The sequence below is a fragment of the Labrus bergylta genome, chromosome 14 (assembly GCF_963930695.1).
Source record: "Labrus bergylta chromosome 14, fLabBer1.1, whole genome shotgun sequence".
Lineage (NCBI taxonomy): Eukaryota > Metazoa > Chordata > Actinopteri > Labriformes > Labridae > Labrus > Labrus bergylta.
Genome location: NC_089208.1, coordinates 23,145,323 through 23,164,781, shown reverse-complemented (window position 1 = coordinate 23,164,781; position 19,459 = coordinate 23,145,323). Strand labels below are relative to the sequence as shown.

At 42.6% G+C, this 19,459-nt stretch overlaps 1 protein-coding gene across 1 annotated transcript in view; it reads right to left on the bottom strand.

Moving 5' to 3' along the window:
* The window catches only part of srrm3 (serine/arginine repetitive matrix 3), an 86,410-nt gene that overhangs the window by 42,745 nt on the left and 24,206 nt on the right, over nt 1-19,459 (bottom strand). Inside the window, exon 2 of the mRNA XM_020650435.3 lies at nt 2,406-2,749. Coding sequence (XP_020506091.2) covers nt 2,406-2,737 — 332 coding nt within the window. The 5' untranslated portion in view covers nt 2,738-2,749. The remainder of the gene's footprint in view (nt 1-2,405; nt 2,750-19,459) is intronic.

Genomic DNA, 19,459 nt, shown 5'->3' with positions numbered 1-19,459 from the left:
AGTTTTAGTTAAAGATGTGGCCTGTATTTTCTCTGTTATTTCAAAATGTTGATAATATTGCTTGATTTTAATTTTGAATCATACTGTACATGTTTTGACCTTGTGAAAAACTTTGTTTTATGCCGTAGCATATAACGATAAATAGGCCTATGTTTATTATTGTTATCATTATTAACACAACAGGTGTTTAATTCAATGTGTTTTTAATATTGTTATTTTCAAATAAAATGAAGTTCTTTAAAAAAAAAGTTCTTTATAAAAACAAGATCTGGTCTGCAAATCTTTTTTTCTAAATGTGAGTGTGGAAAAACGGGGGTCGTCTTATAATCCGGGTCGTGTTATATTTGGACCAATACGGTATGTGTTTTTTGCAATCATCTTCATGCAACCCCATTCCTACCTTGCTCTTAAAAAACTCATCACATGCAGCTGCTTGGTCGAAGCCTCAAGAATCAAATTATGACACTGTGACCTCTCTTTGGTGACATTTCTAGATGCTGTTCTTATGGGTTGGTTTTCTAAAAGTCAGGTGACATGCGGGGGTTTCTTAGAGGGGATGGATGAGTCACACAAACAAAGGACTTTCATCCCGGCAACAAAGTTCAGCCCCATTATTCAGAACTCTATGATGACGTCTTTTCAAAAGCTTTAGAGCTACTAAACTGATTTGAGTTACATAATGTGCAGATGCAAGTGATATGAGTATGTAAGTTAGTCAATCATATACAGTAAGACTATTTGAAAGCGCATACATTTGATGGTACTGAGCGGCAACTTAGGTGTTTTAAAATGAAGCCAATGCCAAAGTACTAAAAGAACACAGTTCCTTCTGTGTCCACTTGAGGCTCAAATGGACACTGAGCCTCAAAAGTCTCAAACACACCTCATAATAAAATGTCAATTTTGATAAAATGCTAACAGCTTGGTACATAAAAACCATTTTGGTCTGATTAGTAAAGTCCTTATGGACACACACTGTCTGATTTGATGAAGGTCAGAAGTTATGCATAACTAATGGGTGTGACCGATCTGACTGCGAGCGGCTGCTTTGTAGCAGGAGACTTAAGGCCTGCCTCAGCTCCAGCTCGTTTCCTGTCATAAGGTTTACCGAAAGTTTGAATGAATGGGCTTCCAAAGGAGCCCTTCAGAAACCAATGGGTGGCGTCACTCAGCCTTCGTCCGTGTTTATTTACAGTCCATGATTAAAACACAAACCATCATTTTCTTAACCAAGGACTTAGCTTTTCTACATCACCAAACTGAAACCATTTTTGCAACATCAGTCTAACTAGATATTGCTTATGCATGATTTCTAACTTGATGTATGTATATTTATTTGAGCTGACTTAACCGTAGAGCTCTACTCATACACGCCAGCATCACATTGGCAGCTTGTTTGTCATATTTTGAAGCTAAGGAGAACAGACCCAGCTTGTATTTTTGAAGAGTGGGGAGATCAACAAAGCACAGCTGCCGTGCAACACACTCCTGTATGTTTTTTCAACACTCCTGTGTAGCGGCCTGTTGTTGTTATTTCCAATATTGCAACCAAAATGACTTTTGGCAGCGAACAGATTTTGAGTGTAATGTCAGGCTGCAGCTTGTGAGCTCACCCTGCACACAGGTTTACTCTACCTGTCAAAGTCAAGTCCTCTACTATTACACAGAGAGGGCTTTCATGGCTCGCACTGCAGACACCTCACAAATAACTGAATTTTGCAGAAACGATGCACAACAATTGTGTAACTGAGAAAAAAAAAACGTTAATTTCACTTGGCATGAAATATTGCATGCTTTCTCGATTACTTTGATTTATGCTTATGAAAGATTTCAAGGTTCATGCAAGAAAATGGTTGTATTTTCATCCTGCAACTTTTTTTGTCTGTGAGGCTTCAAATGCAAATGTTCCAATCCATTAAAATGTCACACACATAAACGTGTCAAAGAGAGTTTGTTTGCACTTGATGGCTGACTTTGCATGAGTAGTTGCAGCTCTATTTGTTAGATCTGATAATTCGAGTGATGGATGGCCCCACATGGTGAAATAAGGCTGCTCTATTTGTAGGAAAGGCAATTAACAAAAATGACCACAAATAAAAAAGAGAACACATTTCATCCCCTCAGTGCTTCAAGTCCTGCTGCCAAAAACCTGCAGAGGGAAACTAAACTGATGTCAGCAGTCACATGCAGGGCTTGAAATATGAAGTTAATATTCATTAATGTCAGAGCTGTGTGTAAAGCATCACACTGTGACAGAAACATAGTGGGGAAATGATGTGTTGCTCAGAACAAAAGGTCATGCCAAAACAAATAGGTCAGTCCTGAAATGAGAGCGCAGGAGGAGTGAGAGTCATGGAGATGGACATGAGAACAAATGTCATTTGATGGCCAATGGTTCTACTCACCCTTGCTCCTCCATCATCTCCTGCAGCTCCATACATTTCAGCTCCACCCTCCTCTTCCTCTCGTGGTCCAGGATCTCTCTGTGAGGCTTCTTCATCAGGACCATCTCTACTTTGGGCTTCTCCTCCTCCTCTTCCTCCTCTTCCTCCTCCTCCTCCTCCTCTGCACCTGGCTGTCCCTCCTCGGTTTTGGCTTGTAGGGCTGCAGTCGGAGTCAACCCCCCTGATCCTGCTGCTGGTCCTGCTCCCGCTGCTGCCCCTGCTCCGGGCACCACAGGTTGGGCCACCCCGTTCGCACCATCTTTAGGAGATGGCACCCTTGCCGCATCGTACATGGTTACTGAAGTCTGTGAAAACATAGAAGATGAAGAGAAACTGTCAGTCAAAGACACTATTATTATCAAACTGCACTGTTAAAGGTGGAGGAAGGAAACAATTCTTGCACACAAGGCATGCATTTAGTAAAAAAGAACAAAAATAAGGACATGTTTTACTCTGTTTAGAGCCGCATGAAAAGACTCCTTCATGGTCTCTAAACAAAGTTGCCAGCCGAAAGACGACCAAATGTTGTCTGCATAACAACGTACTTGAAGCGACAGGAAGCCACAAACATTCAGAGGCTTGCAATACGCACGGAAAGACGAAGCTGTGATGTTAATACCTCTGGACAGGCTGCAGCGTTTCTGCCTGAACTGAGCAAACATTCACAAACATCAACATACTGTACAACTGCACACACGCACAGAGTTTGGAGTACATGTAGACGTGCATTGCAGGCGACAGCGCAATGGCAGCAAAAGTCTGCTTCATCATGAGTCAACAGCGTGGAAGTGCAGAGAGGCAGGTTGGAGGGGACAGACTGAGAGCTAAACTCATTTAAAGCTCACAAACAAAGCCGGACGTCTTATTTAAAAACGACAATAGCAAAATATCTTTACTGTTTTTCTGCAGTGTATTTGTTAATGAGACCATATTTCTTTATTTGTGGTATACAACTTGGTGCTGGGAGAGGGTTGTTTGCCTAGTACCGGTACTGGCCAACCAGTAAGATGTGAAGTGAGTGAAATGATAAAGTGACCTTACTATATGATCAGACATTAAGGAAACATGCTATGTTGAAGTGCTGGCTTCTCTGACAACAATGCAGCAGCCAGTATGTCCTCCTTCTAACTTTAGATTCTGGTCCTGAATGCTCTGGATTTGTTTGGACCAGAGGAGGTAGGCGGGTTTAAGGATGTTATCGTGTTATCTATGGTGTAGAGCACCAGTTTTAAAACATGTCTTTTATTTTTATTTTCAGAATTATATTGTCTGTATTCTTACATTCAGATTTGTTTAGGTGTGAAATCACATGTCCACATTTTCTAAACTTTCAACAACAATTGATCTTTATTGACGAAGCGTTTGAAATCAAATCAAGAAATGAAATCGCAAAAACACAAATTCTACTGTAGAATTCTAACGGTTTAAGTGATCCCATCTACTGGACCAACATGAAGCCATAAACTGAGATTATAAACCACACATCCAGCATGAGCGAAAACAGAGCGTAAAGGGGAAGGCTGTAAGCAGCTTAAGGACGCAGAGACAGGGAGAAGTCTGCACAAACAAAACAGAAAAGGGAAGAAGATGTAAATTATTGATTCTTTCCTAATTTGACTGAATTGCATCATTCCTGAATGCCTTCTTTCTTTCTTTCTTTTTGGACTCCCTCCACCTTTCTGTTTCTGGCTCGTTTGCTCGTGAATTGATGAGGTTGTCATTTTGGTGAATAAAAAGTCATCTGCTACAAGTGCAGCATGGAGCGGGCTCTGATTAAGATGGATGCTCCTGTTAGGGCTGCTGTAGAGCACGCAGAGAGGAGAGGAAGGCCTTCACGTGCCCTAAAAGCCTCGGCTGCCCACTAGCCCGTCCACTCCCTCTAAAACTAATGGCTTCATTTTTCACGGAGGAGCCTAAAAAGCTGCCCAGCTGAGGCACTTCATCACTGTCACATATGGAGGACGAGAGACAGGAGGAGACCAAGGCTGGATGGACAAACCTCTTCTGTCTATTTATCTTCTGATGTTGAGTTTCCGAGCAGTTTGAGCCATGCAGACAGGCTGCTCTCTCTCTCGCCCTCTCTCTCTCTCTCTCTCTCTCTCTCTACAGGGGAGTCTTTGACTGCTTAATAGTGATGTGCTTGTTTTTGAAGTGCTGCGAGCTGGTAAACGAGCCGTGGATGTGTGCGGAGCGACACGGCTCTGGGCTGACAGAACAGGTGGCAGGACAGCAGGAGGCATCATCGCTGAATCTATTATACAGTAAATCAACACTTGATATTCCATGACAGCAGCCTCTCATCCGCACCCGCTCGCCACAAAAACTACCCTGAAGAGAATTCAGGAGGCAAAGCTCTTCTTTTTTTTTGTTCACTTAATATTCAGGTGGAGAACAGCAACACAAAGCACCTCAGTGAGGCTGGAAGGAGTCAGCTGATATGACCTTGTTTTCTACTAATTGAGCAGAAATGTCAGAGCTAAAACAAAGTGCTGCTCTTCCTGCTTCCTGTCCGTCGCTTTGTTTTAATTAGACCGGCCGGTCAAAGGCTACTAATGCTCGAGATCCATTGCTCAGATCTGGATCTCTCAGGCAGAGTGGAGCATCACTGCTAATCCCATTCGTGCATGACATCATGCCATGCCTGCTGGATCAGTTCAGATATCATACTGTAGTAGTTCTGACCAAATGCAGCTGACCATGAAGAAGGACAAACCACCTACTCTCATTTTACAAAATGCCCACAGCACCACTGTGCTGACCGCGTCTAAGGAGCTGTCTGTCATGGCATAACATCCCTCTGATTAGCTTTTAATAACTAATTAAAACTACACTTCTCAGAACAATGAGCACTGACGTAAATCAGCGTGATTAGAAGGCACTATAATGACAGAAACCATGTTTGCGAACATGCATTTGATGTGTATTTTTTTGGGCTGTCAGCGTGAATGTGTTAATTGCGATGCAATTAAGGTCGGATAAAGAAAGATAAATGCCTCCACCCACAACTCTCCTCCCGCACAGAGGCATAAACAAATGAAGATCAAATCTGAAAATCTGCAGAAAAAGGAGCCTCCCAACCAAAATAATAAAAAGACTTCCCACTGCCAGATGTGGGAGTCAAACACTGCAGGCCAAACACCCTTAATCTGTGTGAAACCATGCTGTAAATATCCAGACATCTCATTATACTAATGCATCACACCACAGTCATTCCTCTGGTTCCCAAGAGAGAGAGGGGGGGGGGTGGGGGGTGCAAAAAAAAAATCTGTTCTCATTCAAGTTAAGACAACTAAATCATTTAATTGTGTAATGACAAAAATCCGAGCTTGTCATGGAGCCGATAAGGCAGCCGAGCACACAGTTAATTGTGCATGAGTCCTCTGCAGGGACTGAAGGTTATCTGGAGCGACTGTATTAATGGTGTCACCAAGCTATTCTGCTATTATTGCGAGGGCGTGCGAGACTGTCACATCCCAACAAACACTGCATGTAATTAGTCATTATGCTAAGTGAAGTTGCTGCTGTAAGAAATGAGACAGTCATTAGTGCTCGTCTTCTCCCCGTCCAGAGAAGGGAGATGTTTCCTGTCTGTTTTTAACCTTTGCCTGAGGTTCATTGTGCTGTTTTCTTTGAAGGCTGCTGCTGCTCTAGATTCCTCTGCTGTGTCGACACCACAGCAAAGCCCGCCATGCACTGAAATCAAACCACTTGAATCCAGAAAAACAAGTCATACGATCTCTAAGCGAAGGGGTCGCTGAGCGCCCACGTAGCCTGAGTCATCTGAAATAGACAGTACATGGATCACACACTTAAAGCTCAATTACTGAGGATAACTCTCGATGATCGTGGTCTGACACTGAAGACTGATGTGTCTCATCAGTGACCTAATGTTGCATTAGGCTGATCAGATGTTAGTGAGGGGATTGCCTGGACTTGTGGGGGGATTATACTGATCTTTAATGCATCGTTCCAGGAGGGGATTTTATCTGAATATATCATAAAGGAAAAGTAGATTACATCATTCATACTGTATTCTGTAGTCCATCAGTTATTTAGCATGACGTCCTCTTTGAAAGGAGAGTTGTCCAGTTGACTTGTTGCATCATGAGAAGCTAAATTTGAACAGGAAGTGCACTGAGGAGATCCCAAATTTTGAGAAATAAAAGCAAATTATTTATGAGGAGATAAGCTACTGTTTAGAGAAATCTATTTTAAATCTTCACTTTGCATAAAATGTCCCTATCTCTGTGTGAAATATCTGTGAAGCAGATGATCCACCACTTCAACCCAAACTAAAATATCTGTAGCGGGAGAAACCGACCTGAGGAAGAGAATATGTTTACAGACGAGCTAATGTATTTGTGTTTAATTTACATCATGTTTTTATCACAGCAGTACATACAGCAACCGTACGGCAGCTTTCAGCAGCAATTCCCAGTTTCTGTGAGTTCCCAGTTCTCTGTTTCCGAACATCCGGTGTTTCCACGGCAACGATAAACATTTTGTTTGTCATGGCGGCCGTTGCGACAAGACACGTCCCGTTACAACTATAAAATTACAAATTTATCTCTGCATTTGATAACTGTTGGAAATATTTGAGGTAATGTAAGAACTCAATAATAAAAAATGAATTAAAAAAAAATATAGTTTTAGTCCATTTTAAATTAATTTAGATATCTTAATTTAAACATTGTTGTAAAATTCTACATATCGTACCTTTAACACTGAAATTCATGCCGTTATTCATTGTTGTTTTTTATCCTCGGCCGACGTGAAGCTGCATGTTTTAGTTGTGTGACAGCAATGATGTCATAATTTGCCTTATATGAATGAGTGCACTACAGAGAACTCCCTTTAAAGTGAGTACAAGGCACGAGTGTGGGATTTCATCCACGAGAGGACTTCTCTGAATCTGTTCCAGTGAACATACAGTTATGAATGTAATTACAATCATTGTAATAATATCAATAAAGAAGATTTTAACAATATGCTTTATCTCCTAAATGTGAAGCTTGTCCTTTATATGGTGTGTTTACTGAGTCTGACTACATCAACATATTGCAGATTTTCTTTAAGAACCCAACATATGAACAACCATCTGTACATTTAGACTGTTAATGTAAATACTGCAGAGGCAGTCCTGTATGTATATCTGCAGACACAGGAGAGTCAGCACAATCTGTTTCTGCATGTTTCATCTCGCTATGAATCTCTGCGGTCATAAATAGTTGTAGACGACCCTCTATCAAAGTCAAAGTCAAAGTCAACTTTATTGTCAATTTCAAAATATGCCAGACATACAGTGGAATTGAAATTGCGTTTGTCTCTGTCCCGCGGTGCAATAAAACCAAAATAAGGTAAAATAAGATAAGGTAAAATAGATAAAATAAAACAAGGTAAAAATAAGATAAATAATATTTACAGTAATACATTCTAAATTGTGCAAAAGGTACAAAATGGTAAATAAAATAAATAAAATAAAATATAAAGAAAAAGTAAACTTGTGCAATATGTGCAATGTGCAGTAAACTGAGTGTACTTTTGAAAAGTTAGATTCAGAGTTATTAGTCCAGAGTTCTTGGTGGCAAACGGGAGGGGGTTTCAACGTCCAGTGTTGGTGGGGGCAGAGGGGAGAGAAGGAAGAGAGGGGAGAGAGTTAAGCTTCCTGACAGCTTGTTGGAAGAAGCTGTTTCCCAGTCTGGTGGAGCCGGCCCGCTGGCTGCGGTACCGTCACCCCGATGGCAGGAGGCTGAAGAGGCTGTGTGTGTGTGGGGGGGGGGGGTCACGCACAATGCTGGTTGCTTTGCGGATGAGGCGGGTACCGTAGAGGTCCAGAAGAGAGGGGAGTGGGACACCGATAATCTGTTCAGAAGCCTTCACTGTGCGCTGCAGGGTCTTGCGGTTGGCAGCAGTGCAGCTCCCAAACCACACAGTGATGCAGCTGGTCAGGATGCTCTCGATGGTGCCTCTGTAGAAGGAGCACATGATGGATGGGGGGGCTCGTGCTCTCTTCAGCTTGCGGAGGAAGTATATTTGAACTATACTTGATTTTACTTGAACTATACTTGATTTTAAGACACTGACAATTAGTCTGCACTATGATGCCTAATTTAAACTCTGTGGTGAGTAAATAGATCTAAGTTTGAAATGATAACAGCATATTCAATGTTTTTGAGTTCTAAGAATATCCTCTTGTTTACGTGGATTCAGTTTAACCGTTAAAAAACCAGAGAGGTGGGACTCACCGACACACTCTCCTGCCTCTGTCATTGCACACACGCTCGCTCTGTGTTGTGCACAAACGCTGCAAAGATTGGATCGGTGATTGCAGGGTGGCTCTAACAGGGGGCCCGACCTCGACTGAGAGTGGCAGAGAGAAGCTGGAAAAACATCCGGGGTGGTTATCTGTCACCCCCCCCCCCCCCCCCCTTCTTCAAATACCCCCCTCGGTTCACAGAGAAACATTGTGAGTCAGCTTGTGGATTTACTTTGTGTGCACATGAGTAAGAGCTGACTGTTTCTCCTCTCAGCAGCCGACAGCGTTCACTAAAGTCACCCCCCCCCCCCCCCCCCCCCCGACTCTCGCTCCGTCTCCTCCGATCCCTCGCTCTCCATCACACCTCTCCTCCAGAATAATCCGCCCCGTGGCTGCATGCGTTGTGTTTTTGTTTTTAGCACTTTGGCACCCAGAGGATGTGTTTGGCTCTCCCAAGGTCAGCTGCCTTTATTCCTGGCACGTTGGATTGCTGCTGGGTGCCAGGACACAAGCAACTTTTTCTCTTGTTGTCTCTGTTTTATTTTATTTTTTTAATCGTGGCCGGATGGAAGGCGCATACAGAGTGAGCAGCAGAGGGCTGATGAATGATGATACGCTGCACTCGGCTCTTCTTTTAGATGGGGAGATGACGTTCGTCTATAGCTTTGATTTCCTCAGGAGGTTGAAGTGTTAATGTGGGAACAACATGGACAAATCACAAATAAAACATGATGTGTTATATCCCTGAAATCAATCTAGATCATTCTGAGAGGACAGAAATTAATCGTTACAACCTAAAACCAGAATATTGATATGCAACACTAACATGTCTTAACGTGTTTCTACCTAACATGACTTCAGGCTGCAGACGTTTCAGGGACGTCTTGAATTGTTCTCTCAGCTTGACGGGGTCGTCATTTAATTTCTCCCCGTCTGACGCTCATTTTCCAACATCACATGAATGCTAGAGATCTTCTGATGCCGATTTTCCCTTTGTTTTCTGATTCCTGCATGATCCTATTGTTATGTAAGCGTAGAGATTGAATTCATAGCTGTATGGTTTTAACCCCTGCATGGATGTGGTAAGGTTTCTATCGTTTATGTGCTGCCTGGCTCGGAGAGGGAATGACAGAGAACATACTTTTAGCGTAAATAAATCCAGCAATAAACAACGATTCAGTACGTTAAAGATTTGTTTGTTTCTTAATTGTGTCTGATTGAGAGCACTTGAGAGATGCAGATTTGTTAAAGATATTTTTGGGCTTTAATTTATAGGACAGGAGAGAGTGATGTGGGAGGAGAGAGCGGGGGGAAAACCTGCAGCAAACGTCGAGCCTTAACTATTGTTTGTTGGGTCACTTTGAATCACAATGGGTTGTGGGATTTGTAGTATATGTTCACAGTGTCATACCTTTACCATGTTTTGCACGTTCCAATCTTTTTTGTCCCGAATCAAACGTTGTATAGTCATAAGTATTTGTGTAGCTGGTTGGTTTGGTCCCAGGATTAAAAGGATTTTATGAAACGGCAATGAGGGATTTGAATGCTGGAAATTTACTTCAGGAATCAGAGCAGCCGAAAAAGTGGAAGGTGACTGATGAGCTCTATTGGTTTAATTTTGATGATGCAAAAAAATGTAGTGCCACCTCCTCGATGTTAAGGAATGCAGAGAAACAAAAGACAAAGTAGAACGATTGCTGCCTTGTTGTAAGTACAGATGAGGAAATGTTCTGACATATATTATTTATTTTTCCTCTTAAGATTTACCACGTGTGCTCCAGCAATTCAGCATGTCGCTGTGAGACCATATTTAACAAAACAGAGCGAGCGAGCAGAGGAGACGTTGGCACATTTTCACACAGCAGCTGCTCTGATTTGGTAAGTCCGTGCCCAGGCACAGTCCACCATTCAGCCGACTTTGTTATAAAGACATGGGGTTAGACTGAGTGTGAGTAGTTGCTTTAAAGTGCCTCACTTACATTTCTGTTGGTGCTTTGGGAGCTGCTGCACACAGAGAAATACGAGTGCTGCTTCAAATGTGGTTGAGAGAGATGTTTTACTCTGTCAGGTTGAAGAGAGAGAGAGAGGGCTGAAACAGCTGCTGGAGCCTTGTTGAGGAACGGCACACACCTCGTTTGAAACAGCAAAACACAACACTTTCATGTGCAGAGCGACGTGTGAGAGCCCCTTCAATGCATCGTTAGGAGCTCAAGATGAAAACACCAACATGCTTTGAGCCAATGAGAGGAGAGAGAGGTGAAAATGCGGCTGAAAAAATCTCGGCCTCTGGTGAAGAAACATCCGTGGAAACCTCGGAGAAAGAGCATGACTGAAATAAATCTGCCATGCCCCATTTTGAACAGGAAGAGAGAATCTTATGAGTCACCTCAAAGGGAGACAGAGACGCTCGACAGTCGACCTCATAACGGAGCTTTGAACCGTTTGCCCTGCTCTGCTCCTCTGGGATCAAACTGTGTTATTTATTTATTTTTTTAAATGTATCTCTCCTCGAGTCTTCTGCAGGTTTACATCTGCTCCAGCTGACTACCTTCACTCTGCTCAAACTCAGAAACTCTGCTGTGTTTCTGTGTGCAGAGTCTCAGGGGAGGAATGATTAGCATAGAGCCGCTCCTGATGTGATTACTGGGGTCACAGGCGGGGGGGGGGGAGAGAGAGACAGGCTCAGGTCTGCAAGCCTGAGTCACTCCCTGACTGTCGGCCCGACACGCATCACAGCACGTCTTCCTCTGAGCAAACACTGTGGAGAATGTAAAGGCGAACTCACCCTAGGCAGTACGTACTGCTCCTAACGTTTCACCCATAAAGTCCAGATCGTTTGAGTAGTGTGAGAGCTCCGAAAGTGGGAAGTGTCTATTTCTGCAGAATGGATTGAAATGAAACTGCACAGATCTCATTAAAAGTGGCGACATGGACTGAAGCCTGAACTTCAATAAGTTTCAAAAACAAAAAGCTCATGTGTTTCTCTAAGCTACATGCCGACTGTCTTAATGGATTCAGCCTCTATTCTGCCTCCTTGCTGACTCAGCAGCTACGTCTTAAGTTGCATTTCAGGTTTTCATCAACAGCTCTGGCCTTCGTTCCACCGCTTTAAGCTTCGGTGTTCTTTTAGCCGACAAAGCAGTTTTTTTTGGGTTTTTTTCTGATACAGCCACAGTGTGCCTCTGAGAGCAAGGTGAGAATCTCGCTGTAACAAAACACTGCACGGTGTCTTATTGCGTTTTGAGGCAATAAATTACTTTTCTTTCCAAAGTTAATCTCTGAGGCATAAAACGATGTTTCCAGAACTGAAGTCTTCTCTGTGTGACTCATCGTGCACACACAGGACAGCAGATACTGGAGTTGAATTTATAAAAAGGAAAGTATAATTTTATTTGAGAGAACAGATAAGAGCAGTTTCCTTACCTGTGCCCTCCCTCATTGTGAATGTTAAAAATATCACCTGAAGGGGGCTCTGGTAGCCTCGTGGTTAGTGTGGGCGCCCCATGTGCGGAGACATAGTCCTCCAAGTAGGCCACCCGGGTTCAATTGAAGATCAATTTTATTAACAAATTAGACCGGCGCGTTTCGGCTTGTGGCCTTCATCAAGGTCATGATGAAGGCCACAAGCCGAAACGCGTCGGTCTAATGCCTAGATCCAGGACACAGTGCAATGAGGGATCGTGCTTTTTCCAAAACATATTTCTACTCAATTGCCTTCAAACTTCAAAAACCCGTCAAGCACAAAATCCATAGCGCTGTACGTCATGTGTTACACTAGATTTATTGTTGTTCTTGTCTGTTACTTTCTTTCTTTGCTGTTCAGCACTTCAGATCAACTGCGTTGTGTGTAAAATATTAAATAAATAAATCATGTGAGTTGCATCTGTGCGTTGGCTTCATTTCTATTGCCTGAGGTTGCCACTTGGAGTGAACTGGAAAGATGAAAATGAGGGCTGTTCAAAAAAAAAAGCAAGCATGCTGGAGAACGTCTGACTTCCAACATCACTTGCAGCTTCAAAGAAAAAAAAAATCTAATTTAAAAAGTCAATGCAAGCAGAGCACTCTGGGTAAAGCGTCAGCTTCAAAGTGCTCAAGGTTTCTGCTCCAAGGTTCACCGAGGAGAATTCAGGGTTAAGATGTGAGCACGTACAATTAAGGATGAGGAAACATTAACATACTTTTATCAAAGCTGGTCTCTGTAAGTTAGATTTAACTGCAGGGAGATATTCGTACAATACCCCACAGTGCAGTGCTCCACCTATTTTATCATGTTTCAACACTGTACACTTTGAAGACCTGCTATTGATATGGATGAAATCCCTCTTATCCACCTGCCTGCTGTGTGCGGGTGATTGAGTTGGTCAAAGAGAGACTCGGCTGAATAGAGTCAGTGCCTGCAGCAATCTGAAGCCAATCTGCAGACTGCTGCCGCACAGAAATGAGGCTGTCCTCTTTTCCACCTGCCTGCCCTGCTTCCACTTCTTCTCTTTAATTGACGGAGCCCTCTGAGGCGCCGAGCGATCAGCTTCCTGGTACAAAGTGATGGCTGTCAGTTAGCAGCAGACTTTCTCTCTCTGACTGCAATCACAGCTCACAGACCGACGTCTCTCCAGTGCAGCTTCAAGTACTGCAAAGAACCACACCAGCTTTCATACCACCTAACAGCCACTTCCTTCCAATCACAGCAAAAACAACAACAAAATCCCTCAAACTTTCTAACAATAGCCCCTTTTTTAAAATGTCCTCTCCGGTACAAAACTTCACAGGAGTTCACGGAGGTATTGTTTTGCTCAGAGAAGTCAAAGGGGCTGATTCTAAATACAGGTTTGCTTCCTACACCTTTCCAGGATGGTAATCAGCAGCAGCCAGCGGCCGTCCACTGCTGTCACAGCACTTTATGCAGAACAGAAATCATGCAGGCTGCTGCTCAGACCTCAGCTTAATTACACCGGGGATTCAGACGCTCAGTGACTTAGCTCCAGGGGAATGAACCACATCATTTAGTGATTTATTCCTCAGCGGCTAGCACCTACTTTTTAACAAACATGTTCAGGCCAAAATGTTTCTAAGTTATTTCTGAAAATGCTTAATGTGTTATTTATTAGTGCAGAATGAGCAGCGTGTAATCTGAGAACCTGATCATCATCTTCATTCAATCTAAACATTTAATTAAGTTCAATTTAATTTCCTGCTCAGAGTTCAAACTATCGCCATCCCAACAGACTCACTTTCATTTTAGTGAATTTTAATATGCATGTGTCAAGAACGGTTCTATGCTACCTTGTATTTAAAGGTCACATATTCTCCTCCTCTTCAACTCAGTGTAAATAAGTCTCAGAGCTCCTCAAAACATGTCTGTGAAGTGTCTTGTTCTAAATCCACTCTGATCCTGTATTTGATCATGTCTATAAACCCCTCTATTTCAGCCCTGCTCAGAACAGACTGTTTCTGTGTCTGTACCTTTAAATGTAAATGAGCTGTGTCTGACCACGCCCCCTCTCTGGAAGGACTTGGCTGTCTCAGGCTTTCTCTATGCATGTCCTATTGTTTACGGTGAGAAGGCAGACTCAGAGGGCAGAACAAACACCTAGCTGTGGGAGTGTCACCCACCTGGGGGAGGGGCTACTGCCCTTTGAGATGTCATGAAGGGAAAATCTCCAAACAGCCTGTTTGGGCACACATTTTCTGACAGGTGGAGCAGGAAAAAGACGGAGAGGATGGACTTTTCTCATCATTGAGGGGTTTGTAAAGAGACTAGGGACACATGTTAGTGTTAGAAAAACATGCTGAAGTGTATTTCTCATAATATGTGACATTTTCCTTCGCATTAACACTGATGGAAGAGAGGCAAGGACGCATGAGGAGGCACAAGGCCAAAAGCAAAGCTGTGTTTATCTGTGTTTCTTCTCTGGAGCTTCAAAGAGCTCTTAAACATCACGACACATAAAGGCTGAGATGTAAATGTACTTTATTGAATCTCAAAGATGTTCAGTGTATCTATAGAGATGAACCTTGCTTTGTGATGAATGTCAAACTAAACAGTGTGTAATAACGCACAGTTCTCATTGAGAAAGTGACGACTACGAGGCCTTTTATACAGCGGTGTATAAAAGCTGCAACTAGATCTTATTAAGTGACACTCTAAGCTTTCAAGAACCTACAAACAGTGAAGGGACTTTTGTTATCAGGTCGTAAAATTCTGATTTATATGAAATTTACTAAATGTGTTCAAACAGGATTCAGCCTTAAAACAATCCTGAGCACTACCAAGCTGCCTTTGAGCAAGGCACTGAACCTCTTACTGCTCAGAATGGATCTAGAATCATTTAAGTGTCGTCTAATGATTACACAGAAGTAACGTCAGTATAAGGGACAGGGGGCGTCCCACTGGTGGGACAAACAAATTAAGTTTAAAATACAGGATGTCCTGGCTAACGTCCTGGCAACCCTAGTATGAGAATTGCTGCTTTAAAACCCCCATTTTCCCCCCATTTTGTAGCAACGTGCTAGCAATTAGCAGCTTTGTATGACTATACTTAGGCAGTAGTTAACAGGAGCTAAATGCTAACATTAGCAGCACAACAAGCTTACTGTAGATACAACACTGATGTTTAACAGACACAGCATTTGCAGAGGGCAACATCTTAGCTTAGCCTGTTGACATACATGCTAGTTCTTGCTTAGCAAATTAGTGGCTGTGTTTAATTGGATTCTCATTAGTTTAAATGGTAAGTTATTAACTGTTTCTGGCATGCCTAACATGTGCTTGTTGGACCACGATGAAACCATTTTATGTCAGGGAGAAAAGAGAATAAACCCAGAAACATTTCATCTGTGTCCGACACATCTACAGCTCTATTTGTCTTGCACACTATCATATATATATATTTTTATTTCTTCCATCTGCTGCTGCTGGAATAAAGCATATGAATCCAAATGGAGCTGGGCCAACAATTTATTTCAGCCTGCATTTAACCTGGTGTGTTGACTTCTTATTTATAGCTGCAGCCTCAGCTACCGTGTCCATATGCAATGACTAATTAGACGTCATGGTTCCTGTTTCCCACTAACATGTTTACAAGCTCACAGCATCCTGTAAATAACTTTTATAATCGCTCTATTAAACAATTACATGAATGAGAAGGTTGGACATCCATCACGAGAGATAAATATTTATAATGTGTGTTGGCTGATTAGAGACAAAGACGTCTGAATAATATCATAAAAAGTAAATGGCGTGCATGTTTTTGTAAATCTAGACTCTTTGTACTGAGAGATTTTAATCGCTGATATGTTTTCCTTTTAAGCTGGAACAAACCATTTTTGAACCCCTCCCCCAAAGCAACGCACCCTTCCCCCCTATAGAATCTGTATATTAAACTAACAGATGGTACTAAACTCATAGTCTCAGGGCTTATGATGGATAAATAAACACAGAGATCCACAGCAGCTATATCGGAGCTTTGATTAGAGGGAGGTAGAGGAGAGACATATGGGGGCTAGTTTAAAGAGGTCATATCATCCCCCTTCTCCACCTTTTCAAACAGTCCCCTGTGGTCTAAATGTAACATCTGTGCTGTGCTTTGGTCAAAATATAACATGAATCAAGCACCAGAGGAGGTTTGTGACCCTGTATAAACCAGCTCTCTCAGAACACTCCGTTTTGGTGTGTTTGTCTCTTTAAATGTAATGAGCCCCACTTGAGTTTTCCCTGTAGACATCACTCCTCTGTAGCGAGAATAAAAATAGCAGACCTGCTCTAAAGTTTTGTTCTAGGCTGGGGGTGGAGTCCATGGGTGGAGATACCCACTGTGACATCACAAGGAGAGCAAATGTGAAACAGAGCATTTTTCTCTGTGTTGTAAGACTTATGCAGACCACAAAGGACTGGATGGGTTTATTTCACATTTTGTGGGTCAGTAGACACTCAGGTTACCCAAATATATGTTCAAAAACACTGTACAAGTGGATTCTTCAATATGTCCCCTTTAAGGTTGAATTTATCACATCCAGACTTGATTACTGCAACAGTATCCTTTACGGCACATCATCTTCAATACATCCAAAACTCTGCACACCTTCTCTCACACATCCGATCCTGTGACCACATCATCCTTGTCCTGCAAAATCTCCATTGGCTCCCTGTCCCATACTGCATCCAACAATTCAAAATCCTCGTCCTCACACACCAGACCCCCCTCCTACCTCACGGATGTCCTCCACGTTGTTGTCTATATGTTTGTTAGTTTGTTCTCACTTTGTTGTCTTGATCTTTCCTTTTCTGCAGAGAGGAGATCATATTTCTTTGTTCTCTTCAAATGAGACAATCACAACCATTCACACAAACACAACGATGGCTGCTCAAATGTTTTAGCACTTTACTCATATTACAGTTATTATAATAATATCCATAATTATTCTCTGTGTGTGCGCTGAACTGTTTGTTTCTGCAGTGTGTTTTTTTTCTTCATGCTTTAAAATGCAACTCCGTGCTCTTGTTGCTATGGTAATATAACAATGAATATTAAGCTGTTAGTGTGCGACTGCAAAATCTAATCATTTTTCCTCTTCAGTCGTTTTACGCTTTTCAAGCTGTAGCTTTCGGGAGAGACTTAAAAAGAAATATTTTTCCTCAAGGACAACAAAAGAAGAGAAACATCAGCGAAGCAGAGCGGCACAGAAAAGGAAGGGAATTATATTTCTTCTTTTTTTCTGTATGCAATATATTACTTGATATTATCACTATGATGGAGCTTAAATCAATAAGCTTTATGTAGATAGATTTAATCCGACAATCCTGCAGTTATTGAAATGCCTTTCATTTCATTACAGGCCCACACACAGACGCCCTGATGGACACCACCACCCCGGGTGAATCAGACGAGCTGCTGCGTGGCCTGTCCTCTGAGTCATGGCCTCCACAGCTGTCAGACCAGACCAGGACTCTTAAGCCAAGTAGCTCGGACACAAATCAGATGCCCCTTTTTTGTTCTGCAACTTTTAGGTCAGGGCGGCTACACACAAGAAACGGGGAACAAAGGAGGAGGATAAAAGTGGCCATTGAGACAGTTGCTGCCACGCACGCTTAATGGTTAGATACAAAGTTGAACAAGCACGACATATTGTACTACCATACTCCTCCACACTCACTGGGTGAAGCAAAGAGAGGACAATGGGGAGGTGTGTGTGTAGTGTGTGCTAAACGAGACACAGACCGCACATGACGGAGGAGAATGAGCGGAAGAGAAGTTGCAACAGACGGCGGAGCAGTTTAATGAGAAATGGAGACAAAGAGGACGAGTGTAAAAAAACATTATTTTTCCCCTGAACACTGCAGCTCTCTGCCGTGTTGTTGGAATGGTATTGACAGCAGCATTTTACACAGCCGCCTTTTAAAAATAACCAACGACTGTCAGAGCTGAAGCCGACACACGGGAAGCGCTCGCTGCCTGGATGGCGAGTTAATTGGATAACAGCGAGGCAAGCGGGGTAAGATGGATACAGCTGCACACTGGAGGATGCTCAGCAAGTTAAGGTAAGACTGTAACAACCCTGAGACATCTGGGACGTCAACAAGCTGCTGTGGAGGAATAAAACTGATGACTTACAAGCTGAACCTGCACTTCCTCTTAATTAGATTTAGTTTTTCTTTAAAGTAAAGCCTGAGAGAGAGACAGAGAGAGAGAGAGACAGAAAGAGAAAGAGAGAGACAGAGAGAGAAAGAGAGAGAGAGAGAGAGAGAGAGAGAGAGAGAGAGAGAGAGAGAGAGAGAGAGAGAGAGAGCACAGTAGTGAAAAAAGAACATGGCAACAATAAGCTAATTACTAAATGAGCTTCATGATTCATTAGCGGAGCTCCTTGATCAGCACGTTGGACCAGCGCTGCCCAAATGAATCACTTCACCTTCCGAAGAAAACATCTGTGTTTGCAGGTTTGAGCTCTTTAACTCCGAGTTATGTAAACTCAACATTTCTGCAAACCTTTCTGTTCCATTGTTCACACTTTTAAAGAGTTTTCTCTGCTACCTCATCAGTTTTCAAGACACAGCAATATGAGCTTTTAGTCTGGGAAGCCTCAAACCCAAAGCTCATGTTTCATTCGCTCTGACAGGTGTGTTTGGGCCTCCTCCTGTACAAAGACTTACTCATGTCGGGCCAATCAACAACCGACTATGGGGCGGGATTAAGTTTGGTGAAATCACTCACTCATTCCCTAATCCCTATGGTAGGGAGTCCTCTGTAGTGGACTTTGTAGTGGACTCAATCAGAACAAAAGAAAAACATTTCCGACGCTTCTCTGACTGCAGAAGAAAACATCATTACTGACACATACCTAAAACGTTCAGCTTAACGCTCGGCCGAGGATCAATAAAGACTGTAAATAACGGCATGAATTTCAGAGTTAACTAATATTATACTGCATCTGAATCTTAACTAAAAAAATGAAACATTTACATACAAACTAATTTATGGTATTATTATGGTACGAGATCACGGGAGACCGGACGCTCTTGTGCGTTCTTTTGTCTGACTTCCTGTCAAGGTCTATCTACATGCTTGCAGTGGGCTCCGTAAAAAAAAGAATCGGTGCATATTGGAAATGGAGTAGAGTGGAGTGGCTCTGAAGAACGTCTGCAGCGCAAACTATGAAATAGGAGCATTGACCAGGTGGTCAGCGAACAGCGCCGTAGTGCACGCCGCTGAGGGAAGACAGTGTGCATGGAGTATGTGGAAATTGTGCGTAAGGATTAGCTACACTC